The sequence below is a fragment of the Aspergillus multicolor genome (assembly GCF_047715735.1).
Source record: "Aspergillus multicolor strain CBS 133.54 unplaced genomic scaffold BDW74scaffold_1, whole genome shotgun sequence".
In the NCBI taxonomy this organism is placed as follows: Eukaryota; Fungi; Ascomycota; class Eurotiomycetes; order Eurotiales; family Aspergillaceae; genus Aspergillus; species Aspergillus multicolor.
In genome coordinates, this window is record NW_027395952.1 from 625205 (window position 1) to 646662 (window position 21458).

The 21458-nt window shown below is 52.2% G+C and overlaps 10 protein-coding genes across 10 annotated transcripts; 5 read left to right on the forward strand and 5 right to left on the reverse strand.

Moving 5' to 3' along the window:
- The first annotated feature begins 433 nt into the window (after window positions 1–433).
- On the forward strand, window positions 434–3595 carry BDW74DRAFT_141722 (putative AAA family ATPase). Its single transcript, XM_073722597.1, has 3 exons — window positions 434–866; window positions 932–3038; window positions 3099–3595. Exons 1-3 carry the CDS (start codon window positions 777–779, stop codon window positions 3317–3319), a joined length of 2418 nt encoding a protein of 805 aa, XP_073589444.1. The 5' UTR covers window positions 434–776; the 3' UTR covers window positions 3320–3595.
- Window positions 3571–5422, reverse strand: BDW74DRAFT_141724 (rhomboid family protein). The gene is made up of 2 exons (XM_073722598.1): window positions 4764–5422; window positions 3571–4682 (listed from the first exon to the last, which is right to left on the reverse strand). The coding sequence occupies exons 1-2, from the start codon at window positions 5177–5179 to the stop codon at window positions 3965–3967; spliced, it is 1134 nt and encodes a 377-aa protein (XP_073589445.1). The 5' UTR covers window positions 5180–5422; the 3' UTR covers window positions 3571–3964.
- Window positions 5423–6305: 883 nt separating this feature from the next.
- On the forward strand, window positions 6306–8974 carry BDW74DRAFT_1929 (SIF2 family protein). Its single transcript, XM_073732159.1, has 5 exons — window positions 6306–6588; window positions 6662–6678; window positions 6774–6922; window positions 6986–8578; window positions 8710–8974. The coding sequence occupies exons 1-5, from the start codon at window positions 6539–6541 to the stop codon at window positions 8734–8736; spliced, it is 1836 nt and encodes a 611-aa protein (XP_073589446.1). The 5' UTR covers window positions 6306–6538; the 3' UTR covers window positions 8737–8974.
- Window positions 8975–9306: 332 nt separating this feature from the next.
- BDW74DRAFT_172193 (uncharacterized protein) lies at window positions 9307–10462 on the reverse strand (the record flags this gene model as incomplete). Its single annotated transcript, XM_073727463.1, has 2 exons — window positions 9307–9661; window positions 9723–10462. The coding sequence occupies 2 exons, from the start codon at window positions 10460–10462 to the stop codon at window positions 9307–9309; spliced, it is 1095 nt and encodes a 364-aa protein (XP_073589447.1).
- Window positions 10463–10897: 435 nt separating this feature from the next.
- On the forward strand, window positions 10898–12961 carry trpE (anthranilate synthase TRP2). Its single transcript, XM_073722599.1, has 4 exons — window positions 10898–11088; window positions 11186–11334; window positions 11404–11477; window positions 11544–12961. Exons 1-4 carry the CDS (start codon window positions 11077–11079, stop codon window positions 12854–12856), a joined length of 1548 nt encoding a protein of 515 aa, XP_073589448.1. The 5' UTR covers window positions 10898–11076; the 3' UTR covers window positions 12857–12961.
- An 895-nt stretch (window positions 12962–13856) lies between these two features.
- Window positions 13857–15859, forward strand: BDW74DRAFT_1964 (epsin). The gene is made up of 3 exons (XM_073732175.1): window positions 13857–14089; window positions 14148–14368; window positions 14428–15859. The coding sequence occupies exons 1-3, from the start codon at window positions 14058–14060 to the stop codon at window positions 15762–15764; spliced, it is 1590 nt and encodes a 529-aa protein (XP_073589449.1). The 5' UTR covers window positions 13857–14057; the 3' UTR covers window positions 15765–15859.
- Window positions 15860–16560: 701 nt separating this feature from the next.
- BDW74DRAFT_141733 (uncharacterized protein) lies at window positions 16561–18905 on the forward strand. The gene is made up of 8 exons (XM_073722600.1): window positions 16561–16708; window positions 16756–16797; window positions 16846–17245; window positions 17311–17516; window positions 17591–17670; window positions 17729–17896; window positions 17964–18179; window positions 18240–18905. Exons 1-8 carry the CDS (start codon window positions 16583–16585, stop codon window positions 18265–18267), a joined length of 1266 nt encoding a protein of 421 aa, XP_073589450.1. The 5' UTR covers window positions 16561–16582; the 3' UTR covers window positions 18268–18905.
- Window positions 18432–18719, reverse strand: BDW74DRAFT_172197 (uncharacterized protein; the record flags this gene model as incomplete). Its single annotated transcript, XM_073727464.1, has 2 exons — window positions 18432–18443; window positions 18507–18719. 2 exons carry the CDS (start codon window positions 18717–18719, stop codon window positions 18432–18434), a joined length of 225 nt encoding a protein of 74 aa, XP_073589451.1.
- Window positions 18906–18934: 29 nt separating the features above from the next.
- Window positions 18935–19721, reverse strand: BDW74DRAFT_141735 (ankyrin repeat domain-containing protein). Its single transcript, XM_073722601.1, has one exon. The coding sequence runs from the start codon at window positions 19560–19562 to the stop codon at window positions 19209–19211; it is 354 nt and encodes a 117-aa protein (XP_073589452.1). The 5' UTR covers window positions 19563–19721; the 3' UTR covers window positions 18935–19208.
- A 684-nt stretch (window positions 19722–20405) lies between these two features.
- BDW74DRAFT_172199 (ankyrin repeat domain-containing protein) lies at window positions 20406–21294 on the reverse strand (the record flags this gene model as incomplete). Its single annotated transcript, XM_073727465.1, has 2 exons — window positions 20406–21051; window positions 21137–21294. 2 exons carry the CDS (start codon window positions 21292–21294, stop codon window positions 20406–20408), a joined length of 804 nt encoding a protein of 267 aa, XP_073589453.1.
- Between the last annotated feature and the right edge of the window lie 164 nt (window positions 21295–21458).

Sequence of the window (21458 nt, forward strand, 5' to 3'; positions counted from 1 at the left end):
TCATTTCTCACCATGTGTATACTCGATATTCTATTTCCGGCCGAGACATTGCGAACCACTAGCACTGGCTTGACCGGGCCTGTTATGGCTCGTTGATGGGCTGCCATGTGGGCTTCACGACATTTTCGCTTCTGTTTCCTTTGATCTTGGGTCGGAGCCAACCGCAGCCCGATTTACCGGTATCTCAATTTTTTTTGGCGTTGGGACTCAGGGAGGAAATGCTTCGGGGAAATTCATTTCTCTTTCCATTTCATCTATTCCTATTTATTTGCGCATCTGTTTGTTTTGGATTGTGAACCATGTACTGATAGACATATGAGACGGCGGCGACCGGTCACCCGGCGGGCGGACTGGGCTGGACGATACATCCAGATAATCACTATACAGGAGGAATATACTCCGTAAAGAGTTCCTGTCCATTCTTGTTTTCTATATAAATACCTGACACTGTCTCACTTGTAGTTATCCATGGTTGCTTAATCAGCTCCAGCTCCAGTAACGACGTCACGAGGGGAAAAAAGTGCCGATTCGCCGTCTTCGTCGTCCAACCAAACCAACCTCTGGGTTGGATCCTCCATCGATTCCATGATTAAGTTCCAAGTTCCAACTCGGCTCTCGCACTCTCTTCCCAGTCGTCTTCCAACGTACCTTCAGCCTCTTTCGTTGCTCGCTCCCTCAATTCGCTCCTTCTTCCCCCGTCTTCCTACGCATGGCGGTGTTGCTGGCTGGCCCTGCACTACTCCGCTCCCCGTGATTCCCATACCCCGATCTTGCGAATGATGCGTCCTAAGCCAGTGTCGTCGCTGCAAAAGACCTATGACGACTGTTATTTGATGTGCTCGACGGCCGTCTACTTCGAGGGTCAAGTCCGTGATCCCAGCCCCGGCTCCTGACGATCATCTACTGACGTAATTGGCTTTTTTGGAATTAGAATAATGAAGACGAAGCCCTGAGATCTTGGCGATCCGCCCTGGAAACTATTTACTATCACAACGCCTACCGGCTGCCTGCGAGTTATACCCCGAGTACTGAGACCGAGCGCGCCCTGCAGGAGTCGATTCGCCAGCTGGAGCTTCAATGTCGCGAGCGGGTTGACCTCCTCGACGCGCTGAGGGAAAGCAGGAAGGGAAAGGATAAAGATAAGGATACCGGTAAGGGCAAGGAATCGACGTCGGGGTTGAGAAAGTTGAGGTCTCCGCCTACGTTCCGGCCGAGGAATAACGTCAACGCTACCCCGGGCTGGATTGGGGACGGGACTGTTCCTGCGGTGGGGTATACCGATTTGTCGAAACCGCCTGCGATTCCCCAACGGCCTTTGCCTGGGACTATTTCCACCGCTGCTACTGTATCCGACCAGACGTCGCCTCCGATTCGTCCGACAGTTGGAAGGACGGAATCGCAAACTTCTATCAAGTCGAGTTCGCGGACGCCGAGTCCTGATCGCCGGAAAATGCCGTCCATGCCGTCTACGCTGCGCGATCCCGCCTTGAAGAAAAAGAAGAAGGAGACTTCGCGCCGCAGGGACCTCCGTCCGGTTGCTGCGTCTCAGGCGGCGGGTTTGGCTTGGGGCTGTATTCAGCGGACCCCGTCCTCTGATAAGACGGCTAGTGATGCCGCGGTAGCGTCCTCGCGGCAGAGTTTCTCGAATGATTTGAACACTAGGAGAGATTCTGATACCATGCGGAATGACTTGCCCTCACCGGGGGGTATGTATGCAGCTGATAAAGCGAGCAGTGATGCCGCAATTGCATCCTCCCGGCCTAAGCTGTCCGAGCGGAAGTACTCTGACTCAACCCGGGCCGCGCTCTCTCGCATTCATTCTGGAGATAGCCAGCTTCGGAGAAGGTCTCCTGCCAAGGGTAGCCCGTCGTCAACCCCGGCGTCTCCGAAATTAAGGCACCGTGAACCTACGCAAACCCGAACCGAACCCAGCAGTCGATATCGACTATCTCCGACTAAACTGGAGTCAAGAGACCCTCTCGCAAATCTTCCTGCGAAGCCAGCTGTCAAGCCTAAGCCAATAACGCTGAAAGCGCCACAGTCTCTGTCATCTGGGGCGTACCCGAGCTCGGGAGAATCAGCCCTCAAACCACGAGCTCCTGAGCGAGGTCGAGAACAAGATATAGTCCGTGGTCTAGATAATATAGATATTTCAGGAGGCCCAGTACGACAAAAACCGAGACCCGAAATCAAGCGCCCTATTACACCACCTTCCAGTGACCCAGATACGCAAGGACGTAAGTCAATCGAAGTTCCAGAAGGAGACGATGCGGAGGACGAAGACGTCAATGAAGACTCGTTTATCGACGATGTTTTAAAGAAGTTACCGAGAGGTGTAGACCCGATCGCGGCGCGCCAAGTCCTGAATGATATCGTTGTTCGTGGAGACGAAGTACATTGGGACGATATAGCTGGATTAGACGGTGCGAAGAAGGCATTGAAAGAAGCCGTGGTATATCCATTCCTCAGACCAGACCTCTTCTCCGGGCTGCGCGAACCAGCCCGAGGCATGCTACTTTTTGGACCACCAGGGACCGGAAAGACGATGCTCGCACGAGCGGTTGCGACGGAGTCAAAGTCGACATTCTTCTCTGTATCCGCATCGACGCTCACTTCGAAATGGCACGGTGAGAGCGAGAAGCTCGTGCGAGCTCTGTTCGGCCTTGCCAAATCATTGGCCCCCTCAATAATCTTCGTTGACGAGATTGACTCGCTTCTATCAGCACGTTCGTCAGGAACGGAGAATGAAGCCTCACGCCGGTCAAAGACCGAATTCCTCATCCAGTGGTCTGACCTTCAGCGCGCCGCAGCTGGACGCGAGGCACCGAAGTCAGGAGACCCCAGTCGAGTCCTCGTCTTAGCAGCCACGAATATGCCGTGGGATATCGATGAAGCCGCGCGACGACGGTTTGTTCGCCGCCAGTACATCCCTCTACCGGAGCATGAAGTTCGAGGGCAGCAACTGCGCCGATTACTGGGGCATCAAGTACATGACCTTGACGACGAGGATATTGAAGTTCTTGTTCATGTTACGGAAGGTATGCATTCAAATCACTCTTTTAGCATAGACTACGAATCAGAACTAACTATCTCTGCAGGCTTCTCAGGCTCCGACATCACTGCCCTCGCCAAAGATGCCGCCATGGGCCCCCTCCGCAACCTCGGCGAAGCCCTCCTCCACACCCCAATGGACCAAATTAGACCAATCTGCTTCGCAGACTTCGAAGCCAGTTTGCTTTCCATAAGACCTAGTGTCAGTAAAGAGGGTCTACGCGCATACGAGGACTGGGCAAAGCAGTTTGGTGAGCGGGGTGGATAATACTGTGTACTTCTACCTCACCTCTGTCTCTCTGCCTCCGGCGTTGTCTCTTTCCGCTCGGGTGGTTTAGGTGTCTGTACTTGGGCTTGGGATACCATTATGCGGCCATAGCTTGGCGAATGGGAGGGTTCTTTGTTTTGTATTGCATTGTTCCTTTTGGCGTCTAGGCATACTGTCCATTGAAAATACCTAACCAACTAAATACCTCTATTATGCCCGACATACTACAGTACTTGTTCTTCTATACAGATTGCAAAGAATCCACGATCTTATTAATTTGGATCCCCTGTAATTTAACGATTTTAGTGCATTTTCTCACTCTTTTGCTTCAAAGCTTACTACTGCCCGTTACCTGGGAGACCATATAGTGAACAAGTAGAGAGCATAAAACTGCAAGCTGAATTGCAAACAGAAGAACACAACAAAAACAGATCGGTATATAGCTAGATACAAGATGCAAGGGTAATAATAGATGCACATATATCACAGTCGTCGAAGCGAAGCAAAGAAGATCCTTGCCCTAACCACCACACCGGCTAAACTAGACACTCAACCTCCAGGTACGGCAGGTTCTCGTATCCCAATCAATGCCCTATAACCAAACTCTAGAAATCAATGCACACTGCTCGCGCTTCCTGACTTTAGTTATGCGTGATCCGGCGTATAGCTGGTCTCGCCTAGCATCGTCTGTCCCGGTACGGACGGCGTTGCTGTTTGAGTCGTTTGAGTTGGGACTGGGCTGGGTATGCTTGCGCTTGCGCCTGGTTGAGCCCGCGCCGCGACGGCGGCCTGGAGTCGTTGGTCGAGGGCCTTGAGGGCGACGGCTCGGCGGCGCTCTGCTTCTTCGCGCTTGGCCATGCTTCGGCCGTTGCGGTTGCTGAGGAGGCTGGGGAGGCCGGCTTCTCCGCGGGCGAGGGCCTGCTGGTTCCCCGAAGCAATTTCCTCCGCCGAGAAGGGGGTGCAGATTTTCAGGGAGACGAGGAGGGAGTAGATGATGTCAGAGACAATGCCGATGGGTGGTTGGATTGCGTCGGGAAAGAGGCATTTAAAGGCGAATGTCTCGCTTGCGTCACCCTTGATGCCCTGGCCGTCTGTTGAGGTCCCGGTGAGATCAGGCTGGCGCTTGAAGAAACGGAGATACGTCCAGCTTGTCATCAGGCCGAACCAGGCGAGTGTTGCGGCGACTCGGGTCCCAAGGATGATCCCGCTAAGCGTGTTGAGGAGCAGGAAGACGGCGGGGAAGTGCTTCACCCGCATCTTGACGAGGCCCTTGAAGATGGTCACCGTGTGCTCGGGGACGAGCTGCTTGAAAGCGACGAGGAAGGACGCTTGGATGGAGATGCCGCCGCAGATTTGTGTCACACTGAACGGAACCGTGTCAGCAGGGAATGTGCATGCAGTTGTACATCCCTCGTCAGAGGACGAGGACGAGAACAAGGCGTACCCGCTACTCGAGGCCGGATCCCCCGCGGAACCATTACCGCCAGTAACCGCCGCCCAGAACAGATAGCATGGCACAATGACCACGTTAGGCACCAGCGCAATGGTAACGATGAACTTGGTGAACTCGCGCGACCCCCATGCGCGCTCGAGGTACTTCCCCCCGTAGAAAATTGTCGCGAGGTTTAGCAGAACCGTGAAGATATTCTGCTCGACAAATGTTGCCGTAAGAAGCGTCCATGGGTAGAAGAGGAACTGTGATGGGACGAGGGTTAGGTAGGGGACTGGCGGAGAGATGGTTGGAGCGCCGGGGGTTGTGTCGAGTTGGCGCCATCGGGCGATGTTATAGAGGAACGAGAGGGTGATGAGACTGATGAGGCAGACGCGAGTCGCTGGGGGGATGTTAACTCTGAGCGCCATGATGGGAGGAAGCTTTGCGGCTGCTCGCGAACGCAGACCGCAGGCTGTTGGGAGCCCGAATCTGAAAGTTGTCGATGCGGCAAAGGAGGCGGAGGCTGGGCAGTGAGCTCGGACGGACACCGGTAGCGGTCGACAGCTCTGCGCAGGTGATCCGCAATGCGCGTGATGAGGCCTTGGATCAAGGGAAAAAGATGACCGTGGAGTCAGAAGCAAATGGCTAGCTTCTCATTTCGAAGCGGCCCCCTATTTAATCTAGAATTAAGCGATCCAGTTCATTGTCCTACTCAGGTTCGGGATACCGAGTTGTGAAGTGAGCGTAATTTGCTTAGTCATAGTACATTGAATATTCAACCGCCTGTCTTGGCACGCGAGCGGGCAGGTCTGGAGTTCATCCTCTCCAACCTTGCTTAATTCATGTTAAGCACATATAAATCTAGATTTTCGACAGACTATATGCCCTGCCATATAAGAGCCAATTCAAAAATCTTATACTGAGCAACTTGTTCAAGGGCTGGCCACTGCTACCCCGTACCAGCTTTTAGCCCGTCGGACATCATCACCACCCAAGTCAGGCTAACCAAGTACGGCTAGGCTCGTGGGCGATCGCTGGCTGCAGGCCAACCGTGGGCCAGACGCCACAAGGAGAGGGCAAGTCCACTTTTCTAGGCCAGCCGGGCTTCAAGATCATTTCATGTCCAAATGCTCAGAGCCGCCTGGACGGACATTCGAGAATCCTGGCTGTCTTTGGTCTGGTCTGGTCTGCCTTTAATCATCCCGTGATTCCATCCCCAACTGTCCATCCATCGTCATTCCATCATTCCCTTCAGTCTTCTCTTCTGCTTAAGCTCAACGCAGTCGACCAGTGTCTTTCCGGTATTCTGCAGCGGGTCTGATCCCGACACACGTTGCTGTCCCGTCCCGACATTGATCCTTTGTCGTCCAGCTCTTTGCCTTTCAGGGTGCAGAACATGTCCAACGTTGCCTGGCCCTTTCTTTGATCACTGGACCTGGCCCTGTAGGCTGTCTCTGATTTCCTCCCCACTTTGCTTAGTCCTGAGCTAGCACCATCTATCGACTATCCCCAGACTTGCCGCGCTTCTCTTCACCTCAATATTTCTTCATCTCAAATTACCATCCCAGCGCAGTCCATCCCTCTAGCTTCTTCTCGCTCTTTTCCGATCCATCTTTCTACCGTCATTGGGTTCAAGCCACCAAATTCGACCACCCAGACTTCTCCCTTTGGGTCAATCCTTCGCAGATCTGCGTCGTCACATACCCGCGCTTGCGTTGCCTGCTGAATTCCCCCTTCTGGGATGCTCGTCCACTATTCCCCTTCCTAGCTGTCATATGTAACAAGCAATGGCACTCCCGGCTCTCACATCGCACCACGTCAATTACTTGATATGGAGGTACGCGCCCTTGTCTTGGAAATTGTCCTCCCCCCTTTGGTTGCTTAACGATGATCCATACTAACTGTTGCAGGTACCTTCAAGAATCAGGTTCGTGGAACCTTTCTTTTTTCTTCTGCACCCCTCAATTTGCAAACTGACCTGCGCTCGTATCCCATTCGATGTGCCTCTAACTCTCCTCACAGGTCATGGCGAAGCTGCTGTGACACTTCAGCGCGCCTGGAATCGTGACCCGCAGACTTTACCCTTTGCTCCCTATATTCGCACCCATGCGCTAGTGTCCCTCGTCCAGAAGGGTCTCCAGTACCACGAACTTGAACAGTCGCTCGACAAGGTGAATATCTTTTATTTTTTATGTTCTTATTTATCCTTTGGGCTCTGTCTAATTTTTCAATAGGAGGGCAATTCTGTTCCTTTTGAGCCTTCGAATTATTTCTTTGGTCCAAAACCATTTGATCCGGAGAAGCAACAAGGTCCAAGCGAAGCAAGTATTAGCGCAGAGCAGCCGCCAGCCTCGCCGACAGGCAAGGTTGCGCGGGATGGGGTCGTGATCAACGGTCATTCGACCGCCGAAATCGCCGCTCCGCAGAATGTCAAGGCGTCCCGCAAAGGCGATCGCGCGGAAACCAATGGAGACGAAGTCTCTATGGACGTCGATTCCACAAACGGCATTGCTAATGAGAGCAAACCAGAGACCACAGAATCGCCATCAGTAGAAGAAGCAGCTAACGTGGATGGCGACGGGGATGTGAACATGGAGATCCGACCGGTTTTGCAGGAGGAAGAACCACCCGCGGCGCCGACTTTTACCCTGACCACCGGGCAGAGCGTTGGCGTCCAGATCACCCCCGCCAAGGCCGCTGATCTCAGCCCCGACACCGCCATCATCGATGTGGCTAGTGACGAGCACGTGACTACTACCATCTGGCGGCCACAGGACCCTACAATAGTCGTTGCAGCCGGGGACACCTTCTGCAGCCTGTACAAACTGTCTTCCACTTTTTCACCGGTGCAGGAAAAGCTCGTCGAGAACAAGGGCGACAATGTGTGGGTTTCCGCGGTCGCCTGGGACCCTCTTGGCCAGAAATTGGCTGTTGCGACTTACAATGACATGCGCGGCTCTATCACCATGTACGACGTAGACGGAAACGCCGTGGATCTATTGCCGGAAGTTCCCAGAATGATATCAGCCCTCAAATGGGCGGATAATGGTTCGCAACTGATTATTGTCGCCTCGGATAGCAAATTGTCAGAACTCGTACTCTGGGACGACTCACTACGGCCGGAAGAGTTCCCTACTCCTCAAATAGTTGACGACTCAATACTCGACGTTACTTGGCTTGGAAACTCGCAGGCTTTTGCTTGCGGCGGGATGTCGGTCTACCAATGCGACATCGAATCAAGTATTCATCTTTCTAAAACCTACTCTTCCGGTGACTCCGATCATCCTTGGACATTCATTCGCTGTGCAAATGCAGGCTCGTCACCTGTGGCTGTTGCAGCATCATCCTCTAACGCCTCATTTTGGATCCCAACTCATGACATGCATCTGAAAGACGCCCATGAGGGCCATATTACCGCCATACAACTCAAACCTAACCCCTCCGAACAACCCAGCCAACCACTCATTCTTGCCTCATCGTCTACAGATGACACAGTAAAGCTGTGGCATATCGATCTGGAAAACAAGAAGTTCGACTGCATACATAGTTTATCACTTGGCCAATCCTTGCCTGTTCTTGCCAGCTGTTTCTCGCCTGATGGATACGCCCTTGCAGCCGCCAGCAAGAACTCTTTATCAATATGGAATGCCCAACGTGGTGGCACAGCTTTGTCTACGTGGAAGTCCCCGAATGCGGACCACACCGAGCCAGAGGAAGGAGAGGTTCCTACTACGAACGGGCACAATGGCGACATAGACGAAGTGCAAGATCGCTCGTTAACCTGGGATACCGACGGGAAGAAGTTGGCATTCGGGTTTGGCAATAAGGTACGTATACTTGCCATCTTTTTTTTTCTTTTTTTTTTTTTTTTTTTTTTTTTTTTTTTTTTTTTTTTTTTTTTTTTTTTTTTTTTTTTTTTTTTTTTTTTGGCTCTGCAGACAGCTAATCGTGCCTGCAGTTGGCGATCATAAATCTGCAACGATGACATGCCGTACCGCTCTAACGGTGCGTCGAGTAAGGTCAACAGCATAAGCAACGCAGACCTTGACGGACAGTCTTTATGCGGCACAATGGCACAATAGTCGCTAAAAGGGACAGCGCGTTTATCGTTGAGCAATAAAGCACCCCTTCTGAGGTGAGAGCACACTACTCACCTTCGATACGAAACCTCAGCAGCATCCTGCCGAAACTCGGCATAGACTCGTTTGCTTTGACTTGGTTAGCGAAGACTTATGCGGACCATATGATCCGGAGGGTTCATACCTATACATTCTTATTCAACATCTTATGATTACATTTATACCTCGATATATGCTTGGGTTAGACGATACAAAATGGCGCAGACTATTTGGACAGGCGAAAGGCGCGGTAGGGTTGCGGATAGCATATGGACAAATGGGTGGATGACTCTGATTTGATTTTGTTCTATGGCTCTCTATGGGAGGAGGTACGATCAGTGAATGATATCAGGAGGATCAATATCGCGTTCGGCGTTGTCTGCCTCATCATCTGGAACATATATGAAGCCATGGATAGCGGCTTCTTTGATTAGTTATTACTCGATAGCCGAAGACCCTCTATCTATAGTTGATGTTTCTTCTTCTTGCCTGTTCTTCCCATTTCGTCTCAGTCGGCGAGCTTGATCTTGATTACGGAATTCTTCTTCGACATCGGCCCAGCCTCGCAACCACGCCGTGATACCATCGAATACAGCATCGGCGTCGAAATCGTCGGGTTTATCAACTTTTGTTTTAGACCACCATCCTCCCCCGCTTTGTCGGGAGTTCTCTCTTGGTTTCTTGCGTGTCATCCGATAGTCTTCTCGACACCCATCGATCCAAACCTCAAATCCGTGGACGGTTCCTTGAAGCGCCTCTCGGGCGGCCATATCCTGCTGCATATCCGCCTCGCTATGCATGGCAATTAATCTATTAGTGTGGTCCAGCAGCAAGGAGTAAAACGACCACTTACAGTTCTTCGATCTCGGCCTCTAATTCAGCAATCCTGCCTCGCATCCGTTTCCGCTCTTTGTCATAGAGCGAATAGATGTAGAGTGTCTCCTCGCGGCGCTTCAGGAATGCATCGCCCAGCTTTCTCACTTCGTTACCGAACATGTTCACCTGCTTGTAGACATTTGGTATCTCGAACAGCGCCCGCGCCGGCGGTGTCGAAAGCTCTTCTAATGCGCGCGATTGGAGATGGACTTTGGAGCTTGAAGCAGGTGCCGCGCTCCTCAATGATTCGGACTTCTTCGGCGCAGTACGCGCAATAGGAATAAATCCAGTATTGATGCCAGCGCCGGGATCCGACTCAGGACCACGGTCAAGTCGTGTTTGTGATTGCGGAGGTAGGACGTCTTTTTGCGTGAGATTCGGCCCCGCGAAGTCTGACTGCGGTACCTTGAACTGCAGATCAAGGAGAGACTCTAGCTTGTTCAAGCACTGCTCGATCCTTTTTGCGTCGAGAGAGAAAGGCTCTGTAGAGTTTCCTTGAAGCGTTGGAAGGCGCGCAAGTCGGATGAGCCGGTTCGAAATCCTGGTGCCCTCGTAGTTTGGGAATCCTTCATCGTCTGGCGACAGAGCTCTATGGACTACTGTGATAGGGCTTGAGATATCTTTTGAGCCTGAAGCTCCTTGGTTGACCGGCAAGAGAGCTTTGTTGATAATTGTGATTGGGCTTGGGAGGTTCTCTTGCGCAGGGATGGAATCCATTGCGCTTAGATGGTAGCGCTGCGTCTGGTTAGCGCTTGCTTGGTAAACTATGTGCTGGGTTTGTACATAGGATGAGATATTGGATATATTTATATAAACAAACGGTTCATGGTGTTGATGTCGAGAGACTTAGTTTTGGTAAGCCTGTCCAGATGACGGTCACGAGGCTTCTTTGGGAGTTCCTTCCTCTGGCAGACGTTGTCTCTAGTTTCTTTTCTCGGACATTAGTATGTCAGTAGACTAGCGGGGGTTTTTTCTATGACATTATTGTTTCTCTTAGCATCGCAAGTTTTGTTATCAGTGCCCTTATCCAAGCGGTCAACAGAGGGAAGTATAGAATAGTCACTTATGACTCAACAATAATACGATATAACTATCTTCATCACATTTGTTTTTGCTTTCTGTTCCCACGGAGAATATAAAACTCCGTAGGTCTATTACTCCAGCAGGTGGGATGTCAGCGTCGTGAATTGCCTTTAATCCAGAGTCCATACAAAGTAAGGTTGCTGATAAACTCCGCGGGCTCCGCCAAATTTCATCTTCTCCATCCCCGCACACGCGACAGAAAGTTGTTTGTCGCACTTATCGCACTCACTAGTGGCAATTCAGACAAGATGGCGCCTCCTGTGAGTACCTATCTCTGGCTTGGACTCTGCTCATATATTACCTCGCCCTCTGCAATTAGTCGCTTCAAAAGATGTGCTGACACTGCCTCTGACTCAGATCACCATTGTGCCGTCTCCCGAGACCGCTAAAGCTGCGATCAACCAGTCAAAGAACTCGCAATTCCCTCCTAACCTCCTTCCACTTACCTCGTCCATTCCGGCTGATCTTTTGACGCCGACACTTGCTTACCTGAAGCTCGCTGAAAAGTGAGTCGTCGCGCTTGATGGCGGTGCCGTTGCCGCTGGAGGAGGCTGACCTGGGTACACTCGCAATAGATCGAAACTGTCATTCTTATACGAGAGTGCTGCGACGACGGAAACGATTGGAAGATACAGCTTTGTTGGTGCAGGTACGCGATGCGGTGCGCAGCGTTGATGGATTCTGGACCGGGCTAATGTGTTCTTACACGACATAGACCCCCACACAGTTCTTAAGACAGGTCCTGGCCATGGCCCCGAAAGCGACCCTCTTCCAATCCTCGAGGAGAAACTCTCAAACTTTCGCGTTGCGTCGGTACCCGGATTGACCCTTCCTCCGCTCACGGGTGGTGCGATCGGCTACGTGGGATACGACTGCGTCAAGTACTTCGAGCCCAAGACTGCGCGTCCGCTCAAGGATGTCCTCGGCATTCCGGAGTCGCTTTTCATGCTGTTCGACACCATCGTGGCCTTTGACCATTTCTTCCAGGTTGTCAAGGTCGTTACCTACATCCCAATCACCGATGATGACGCCGAACTCGACGCCAACTACAAGCATGGGCAAGCGGTCATTCAGCGCATTGTCGATACCCTCCAGCGTCCAGATACTCCTCTGCCCCCGCAAGCTCCGATTATCCAGAACCAGGAGTACACTTCCAATATCGGGCGTGAAGGTTACGAGCGTCACGTCGTAAGGTTGAAGGAACATATTGCCAAGGGTGACATCTTCCAGACCGTACCCTCACAACGTCTTTCCCGCCCAACCTCTCTTCATCCGTTCAACCTCTTCCGCCATCTCCGCACCGTAAACCCCTCCCCTTACCTCTTCTACATTGACTGCGAAGACTTCCAGTTAGTCGGCGCCAGCCCCGAGCTGCTGGCCAAGGAAGAAAAGGGCCGCATTATTACCCACCCCATTGCTGGAACAGTCAAGCGTGGAAAGACCGCCGAAGAGGATGAAGCGCTCGCCGAGGAACTACGCACTAGCTTGAAGGATCGCGCAGAGCACGTCATGCTGGTGGACCTAGCTCGCAACGATGTCAACCGTGTTTGTGACCCATTAACTACCCAAGTTGATCGCTTGATGGTCGTCGAGAAGTTCTCCCACGTCCAGCACCTGGTCTCACAGGTCTCCGGTATTTTGCGACCCGAGAAGACCCGCTTTGACGCCTTCCGCTCCATCTTCCCCGCAGGCACGGTCTCTGGAGCACCGAAAGTGCGAGCTATGCAGCTGATTGCGGAATTGGAGGGCGAGAAGCGTGGTGTCTACGCTGGCGCTGTCGGCTACTTTGGGTACAACATTGCCTCTGCTGATGGGTCCAAGGAGATCCCTGGTGCGATGGACACCTGCATTGCTCTGCGTACCATGATGGTAAAGGATGGTGTTGCGTACCTGCAAGCAGGCGGTGGCATTGTGTTTGATTCAGACCCTTACGACGAGTATGTGGAGACGCTGAACAAGCTGGGTGCGAACATTGCTTGTATCAAGGGAGCCGAGGAAAAGTATCTCAGCATGGAGGGTAAAAACTAGAGTATTTGTCTTTGGATATACCGACTGTTCGGGCGTGATATATTGGATATGAATGACGGCTTAATAGAACATGACCTTGCTTATCGTTACTCCAACTTGGCCAGGAACATTCTGTAGAGCTTCTATCAGACGTCATCCGACAGCAGTGCAGTTGCACCGCCACAGCAAGACGAACACCGTGGACAACACCATGGGCCATAAGCGCCGTGCAGGGTATCCTTACCGCAGCCAAGCAGCTAATTATCGCGTATTCGTAGAAAGTAACATCGGCGTCGTATACTGGGGACTGCTGGGTGAATCTCGGCAGTTGGCAGCCGTTAGGCATTAACATTCGAACCCCTCCCGGGCGAATCCTGCAATTGTCCATCGACCATCAACTGTCGCTGACCATCTTAATCGATCTTTGATCTTCTCTGCACCGGCGGCGAAATTCCACCTCTTCTTGTGGTCTTTGTATGCTGGTGACTTTCTGGGCAACCTTGTTCTCTTAGAAGCGTCGTCAGCCTTGCGCCACACCCACACCCTGGCCTTCTAAAAAAATAATCAGCCTTCCAACGTCTTTTCCGACTCCTTGCGTCTTGGGCGATTAGCTCTATATTTCTGTCGGCTTCATCTCCGCCCGTTCAGGAAACCCCTCTTCGTGTTGGAGGAGAAAAGATAGCACCATTCCGAACGCGGCTTACATACGCCACTGCCACTGCCACTGCCGCCGTGGGCTAACAGAACTAGACTGACGACGAGACCACCGTCATCTCCCTCGCCCAACTCACCTCCCACTCTCTCTCTTACCACCTCCATCCACACCCCCGGGAGACGGACTGGCTCTGCTCCAATCGCCTCTCTTTCTGGATTCTTTCGACACTTACCACCGAACGCTCTTTACCACTCACACGATTTCGAGTTCCTGACCGGCGAGCCTCAATCTCCGTCTCCGGATTCCTGGCCCCCCGTCTTCTGCGAACCCACGTCCTACTACTCAGACTACCCCTCCTACACACCGCACCGTCGCAATGTCGAAAGTCGTGCGCAGCGTGAAAAACGTTACCAAGGGTTACTCCGCCGTTCAGGTGAAAGTCCGAAATGGTAGGTCCCCTGTTTATCCGGTTATTGGATACCACAGCCGGTCGGACGCTGGATTGATCGCTGACATTTCGCGTTTGTAGCGACGAGTAATGACCATTGGGGTCCGACCGGGACCGAGATGGGCGAAATTGCCTCTATGACATTTGGCAGGTAGGCATCATCGTAGAACCGCAATGACATGCTATACCTGGTGCTGACTACGTCACAGCCCGACAGACTTCTACGAGATCATGGATATGTTAGACAAGCGGCTGAACGATAAGGGCAAGAACTGGCGCCACGTGCTGAAGTCATTGAAGGTGCTTGACTACTGTCTCCACGAGGGATCCGAACTCGTCGTCACATGGGCGCGGAAGAACGTGTACATCATCAAGACTCTGCGCGAGTTCCAGTACATCGACGAAGACAGCCGAGATGTTGGCCAGGATGGTGAGTGGCGTTTACTTTATTATTAGCGCGAGTCGCCGACTAATGCGTTATCTGTTCAGTCCGTGTTGCCGCGAAGGAACTTACCGCCCTTATCTTGGATGAAGACCGACTGCGCAGTGAACGATCCGACCGCAAGCTGTGGAAGTCCCGGGTCAGCGGTCTCGATGACCACCATGGTAGCCACGGAAATGGTGTTCCGCCGCAACGAAGAGAGCGACGGGACCGTCGGCGCGACGACGAAGATACAGAGTACCGCCTGGCAATTGAAGCGAGCAAGCACGAGGCGGAAGAAGAGCGCAGACGACGCGCGCAGTCTCAAGGTAACGGCGACGATAACGATGAGGATTTGGCCAAGGCAATCAAGCTCAGCAAGGAGGAGGAAGAATTGCGCAGGCGGGAGCTGGAGGAGGCCAACGCCCAGTCTTTGTTTGACGACAGTACGCCAGCGGCCCAGCCGCAGCCCACCGGCTTCAACCAGGGATACCAGCAGCAAAACGCTGTCGACTGGTTCGGCAACCCGATCAACGCTCAGCAACCGCTGACGACTGGATACCTCAACAACCAATATGCGAACCCAACCGGGTTCCAGGGACAGGCCACCGGCATGAACGGATATTCAAATGGTTTCCAGGCGCAGCCCACAGGTTACAGCCAGAACCCATACGCTCAGAACAACTTCTTGCAGCCTCAGGCTACCATTCAACCTCAGCAGACCGGATTCAGTGGTAACAACCCTTGGGGAACGGATATGTTTGGCCAACAACAACAGCAGCAGCAGCAGCAGCAACCGCCACAGCTGGATGGCATGCTTTCACCAGGCACCAACAACCCATGGGCTAGCAACCAGCCCGAGGCTCTGAAACCCATGCCGACTGGCTCTAACAACCCATTCGCTACCCGCACGCATTTCCACCAGGCACCGAGGCCCTCTACGTCTGGTGCTCCATCCCTCAACACTCTGTCCGAGAACCGAGCGACGAACCAATTTTCTAACCAGTTTTCCAACCAATTCTCGTCCTCGACCAACCCGATTGCAAACTACCAAGCACCTCAGCAGACGCAGCCGGCACAGTCCTTGGCGCCGCCTAAACCCGCTCCCCAGATGGACCCCCACGCTGCTCGCTTGAACGCTCTCCTCGCCGCTGGAGAGGGCCAGGACACCTTTGGTAACACTGGCGACCTGCGTATTCCCGCGCAACACACAGCACCCGGCACCTTTGTCAACTCGGCAGGACAGGGCTTGGATCGATTAAGGGCCACGCACACCGGCAACAACCCGTTCTACGCCCAGCAGCAGCAGTTTGTGCCGCAGCAGACCGGCTATCTTCAGCAGCCTAGCAACCCTTGGGGAGGACACCAGCAGCAGCAACAGGGCGGCAGCCTGATTGATCTGTGAGATGGTTGGCCGGTTATGAGAGGCTTGTTGTTTTCTTTCTTTCCTGCATGTTTCTTTTTCTTTTCGTCCGTACAATTCGACTTTACGGTGTCCAGATACCACTTCTCTCTTTGTTTCTTTTCCTCGAACTCCCTCGCTATTGTCGTCTTTCCTTGTGTCTGTTTCTATATTATATGATATCGGTTGGGCATGTTTTATCTCTTTGCATTTCTCAGAAGCTTAGCAAACAAGTCAGTCACTCACCTTGTTTCTTCGATACCATCTCCGGTTTTAGTATTTGATCCCCCTACTAAAGTCTGTGCCTCCTTTCTATATTATGCTTTCTTAAATCCTATCCATCGATTAATTACTACCACATTCACTAGTATCATACTCTGTATATCATGTATATAGCCACCCAAGAGAATGCCGTCAGTCGAAGCAATTTAAGCTTATTCTTAGATATAACCCGGCCCTCTCTTCCGGCCTCGTTCTGCGCAATTCATGCCAGCTCTGAAGGTTAATCAGCGTGATGTCTTGCTCTCCCAGGAGTATATGTAAATGCTAATGGAGGTTCATTGAGATACCTTAGGTAGTATATGGCCTTTTTACCTTCATTATCGAACAAATTGGGGTGACAATCACTTCATCTTCAAGACGAAGAGGCAATATTAGAGTCATATATAGCTCAAGCTAGGTGGGGTCTGGTGATCTCCGTGCTCGCAGGGTCCTATGCCCTCTTCTTCCTCTTCTCCCCGCACTTGGATCCTAACAACCTTCTACACTTTCCTTTCCTTTCCCTACAGAACCCGATATCTTTATATATAGTCTAATAGGCCATGCTCTCCTCCCGCGGCCAAAAGAATGCAGAGTCCTTCGACATACCCTGGCGCTTCGCCGTCGCCCCAACTTACGACAAAGAAACTAATCCCGACGGCATCATTTGCTTTGGGATGGCTGAACATGTACAGTCTACTTCCATTCCTTAAACAGTCTCTCTAATTGTAAACAGGGCCCCGTCCGCACCGAAATAGCCGAGTACATCAACAGCAACGTCCGTCACCCCCTCTCCGCAATGCATACCCTCTAACATCCACTCCAGGTCAAATTCACCCCCGACTCAATCTGCTACCCGTCAATGGCAACCTCCAACCCTTTGCCCTCCGCCGCAGCATCCCACATAAACAAGTACTTCAACCCATTGCACCCCATAACACCCGACATGGTCGTCAAGACGAACGGGTGCTCGGCGGCAGGGAACATGCTCTCCTTTGCGCTTGCGGAGCCCGGCGATGCGGTGCTCGTCTCTAGGCCTGTGTATGGGCGCTTCGAGCTTGATTATGGGGTGCAGGGGGGTGTGGAAGTTGTGTATGCGGATACGCATGTGCATGAGGCGTTTGGGGTGGGTTGTATCCACCGGTATGAGGAGTCGCTCATCAGGGCAAGGGAGAGGGGCGTTAGGGTGAGGGCGGTGGTTGTGGTGAATCCGCATAATCCTGTTGGTTTGTGTTCCTTTACTCTCGTGTCCTTGTGTATGCTGGGAGTGTTGAGTTGCTGACGGAGTTAGGCCGTTGCTATCCGCCGGGAACACTGGCTGAGATTATGAGGTTCTGCAATCGACACCAGCTGCATTTAATCAGTGATGAGATCTATGCTCTGTGTGTATTTGATTCGGGGAATCTAGATGCAGTTCCGTTTACGTCTGTTCTTTCCCTTGCTACGCCGGATATTATACATCCGAATCTGGTGCATGTATTGTATGGGTTCAGCAAGGTGAGTATGACTATCCTCGATCCTCCCAGCAAAGGTCCAAGACCTGAGTAGGAAGCCCTAATATATTAGCACAGGACTTTGCCTCCGGTGGCCTTCACATCGGCTTCATAATCTCCCAGAACGTTGAGCTTCGACGAGCGTGCTCAGCAATGTCGTAAGGACATCAACTCTAACCAGAATCAGGCGGAGCTGATATACCTAACCCAACCCAGGAGATTCCACAGCCCATCTTCAGCAGCGGAGACGATAGGCGCTACAATCCTCCAGGATGAGGAGCTTGTATCCAAATTTATAGAGAAGTCTCGACGATCTCTTGTCTACTCGTACCGGATAGCTACTTCGGTCCTCGACCAGGAGGGGATCAATTATGTTAAAGGAGGGTAAGCAAAGCAGCAGTCAAGCAAAAAAGTGACACGACTAAGCTGATTGATCCGACTGCTGGTATAGGAATGCCGGCTTCTTCCTCTATATCGACCTCTCGCCGTACCTTCCAGCCAGCAACGATGACTCGTTACAGCCCCAACAAGGCGAATTCGCACTCGCCCAGAGACTCCTTGATAATGGGCTCTTCTTGCATCCTGGTGAAGAGCATGGCAAGGAACCGGGCTGGTTCAGGCTTGTCTACTCGCATGATGAGGACGTTCTAAGGGAAGGCTTACGGAGGTATGTCTACATCAGCCAATGTCATAGACCCTTCTTCCGCCATCAACTAACATCATCCAGACTTATCAAGACCATTAAAACACAATAGACTAGAACCCATGAAACATGGATATATAGAATCCGAATCAATAATAGATCGTTCCATTCCTAGTATCCCAATCATAAACCCATCATTAAACAACATACACGAATTGAGATACTGCAACTGTACCCAAACAACCCGTTCAGAAAGAAGACAGACAGACATCATCCCTATTTCTTCCACTGCCCTGCATTCTCAACCCCCTTCCCAACCTGCCTCAGTCCATCCTCCAGCCCCGTGCCCACATTCCCCAGCGCATCGCCAACAGGCCGTCCTGAGCTGCCGGCAGCACTGTTGACCGTATCGCCGAGGCCGCGCGTTGCAGCGCCCGTCACGCCGCCGACGGTACTGGTTAGGCCGCCGACGGTGTTGCCGAGTGTGGAAGTGAGGAATTTCGCGGCGCCCGTGACGCCGGATTCGTTGCTGCCGGAGTTGGTGTTCCAGTTGTTGGTGGGCATTTTGAGTGTTTATTGGTTCTTGGTTTGTGGGTGGTAGGATGTGGAGGTGGGATGTAGTTTGTTTGTTTGCTTGTTTGTTTGTTTGAGAAAAATGTATGGAGTAGTCAGGAGTAGATGGTTGTTTGATGGATGAAGTATGATAACAACGTGGTGGGTTATATACTTCGCTTGGGGGGTGTTGCCTCTGACGTCACTGGCGAGGTCATAGAATCGTGGGAAGTGATCAGCATGTTGGCGTCAAATCGGAGGATTGTCTACGTATTAGAATCTGGAATCTGACAGCGGCAGGATAATGAGGCTTAATATAGCAATGAGATCATGTCCACATGGTCTGGTGGAGGGTACATGGACACGACTGGAGACTGGTCCGATGCCCTACATTTTGGATCCAGGACAATGTGAGCCGAGCCGAGCAAATAAGGGGAGGGTCCACAGAGTACACTCAAGGACAGGATGGAGAAGTATCCTGTCCTTGAGTGTGTAGATCGGTCACCGCATGTCATAATCATCAAAGGGCTCCTTCTCCCTCCCATACGGACTCCCATCCTCATCGACTACAAAGCTTCGAACCCTCATCTGCGCAGACTTCCCTTTACCATCCACCGTTTCCGGATCCGCACCCTGACCTAATAGGTACTCATAGGTCCTCCGCGTCGTCTTAGCCGCATACATCAGTGGCGTTCGGCCCCGTCCATCCCTAGCATGAACATCTGCCCCAGCCTCAACGAGAGCCTTGATGATCGCCTCACTCCTATACGAGCGTAAGGCGCCCACATTCAACATGAGAGGCGTCAGGCCGTCGCCGTCTCTGAAATCGACCGTTGCACCATGGTCAAGTAGCATCTGTACGAGCCTGAAATGTCCGCGAAAAGCAGCTACACAGAGGGGCGATCCTTCGTCTGGCCTATAGACGAGGACGTGATTAACATCGATGTCGGGGCGTTGGAGGAGCGTCTTCGCCAACTCCTCTGCCCCATGGGTGGCAGCGAGGTGCAACGCCGGGTTGTAGCCATCTCCGTGTTCGTCCTTGTACATGCCGATATCGAGTAATTTCATAAAGGTTCTAGGCATCTCACCTACGAAGGCTCGTATCGTATGACGACTGATGGATGCTGGGTTAGCTCCTCGCCGCAGAAGAAGCATGGCGGCTTCGTCGTTGCGCCAGAGCATGGCTCTATTAAGAGGCGTTATGCCGTCGGTAGTACTGGCAGGTGAACTGAGGTCGGCGCCGTAGTCGAGACATTTCTGGAGTGTGGGCTCGAAAGAGGTACGAATAGCCCAGGTTAGCGCCTTGCGGATATTGCGTCGGTAGAGGAGCGGGTTGAGGGTCTGGTAGAACGTGCTGTTTGTGCGTGCGAAGGAGTTGAGGGGCTGGGGTGAGCCTATTTGGTCGGCGATGTAGAGGATGAGCTCAATGGGGCTGGTGGAAATGGGCATGTTGATGGGTGTGATTGTTTGAGAAGCTAAAGTATGAATGCAGCCATTTCTAGAAGAAAGGGAAGCGCGGCCCCCAATCAGTCATGATCCGCCGCCAAAGACACGACCTAGTCTACAAGGCGGCTTGCAGCGAAACTCAGAATTCATGCACTTGGCTTCAAAAAAAATGGTACTGTCGATAGGCACAATTACTTTGGCAGACCATGGTCAATTATCCACAAATAGTCGAGAAGATGTCGGGCTCCTCCCTCACGGCCGGCTCCAAGTCTCATCCCCATTCCTATGGCGGGTATTGAACCATATAGCCTGCGTAGTATCAACCTCATACCACAACGCTGTACGTCCAGAGGAGTCTGCCGCGTTGACGTCCGCTCCAGCCTCAACAAGAAGCTTGACAACTTGTACATCTCTTATGCGTTCGGTTTCAGCAGCAAGGTAGCCCAGTAAAGGCATCTCATTGAAGTTATCTCTGGTGTCAACTGTGGCGCCGTGCTCAAGGAGAAGCTGCACAAGTTCACTGTGGCCGTGGAACGCAGCGATGCCCAGCGCTGAGGCGTCGTTGTAGTGAGAAGTTGGAACACTGCTGATATCGATCTCAAGGTCGGTGCGCTCAAGAAGCATCCTTGCAAGGTTCACAGATCCACAATGGGACATTTGCTGCAGAGCCCAAACCGCCCCTCGGTCCTTGTCCTCGCATCGAGGAAACAGGCCACGGTCAAAGAACATCGTGAATGTTTTCGGCAGGAGCTCCGCGACCTCTACCAGAAGCTCAAGGTAGATAGATTCCGGATTGGCGCCACTCTCAAGGAGGAACACTGCTGTGTCATCTCTCCAAGACTCGACAGCAAGTTGAAGAGGAGTCAAGAGGGATTCGCTGCTTGAGAGCGGACTACGCCTGGAAAGTCTCAACGAAGCGGATTGGATGTCAGCTCCAAGATCAATGCATTTCTGGAGGCTAGGTAGAAAGTTGGTGCGGATACCCCATGCTAGTGCCCGAGGGGAAGTTTTGCTGGTAGAGACGTGAGTTGAGGAATTTGTAGTACTCTTTTTTTGTGCGGACAAAGGCATTGAGATCTCGTGGTGCAAGGTAGTCTGCGATGGAGAGTATGAGTTCGCAGGGGAGTGATGTAAGAGACATGTTGGTTGGTGTTTGTGCTTGTGTTGATGCCCGGGTGCCTTGGTGTTAGGAGGGTATGGGTAGGGGAGTGGACGAGCATGAGTAGATGAACGTAAGTAAATGGGAGTATATGGAAGAGAGTATATGGAAGAGAGTATATGGAAGAGAGTATATGGAAGAGAGTA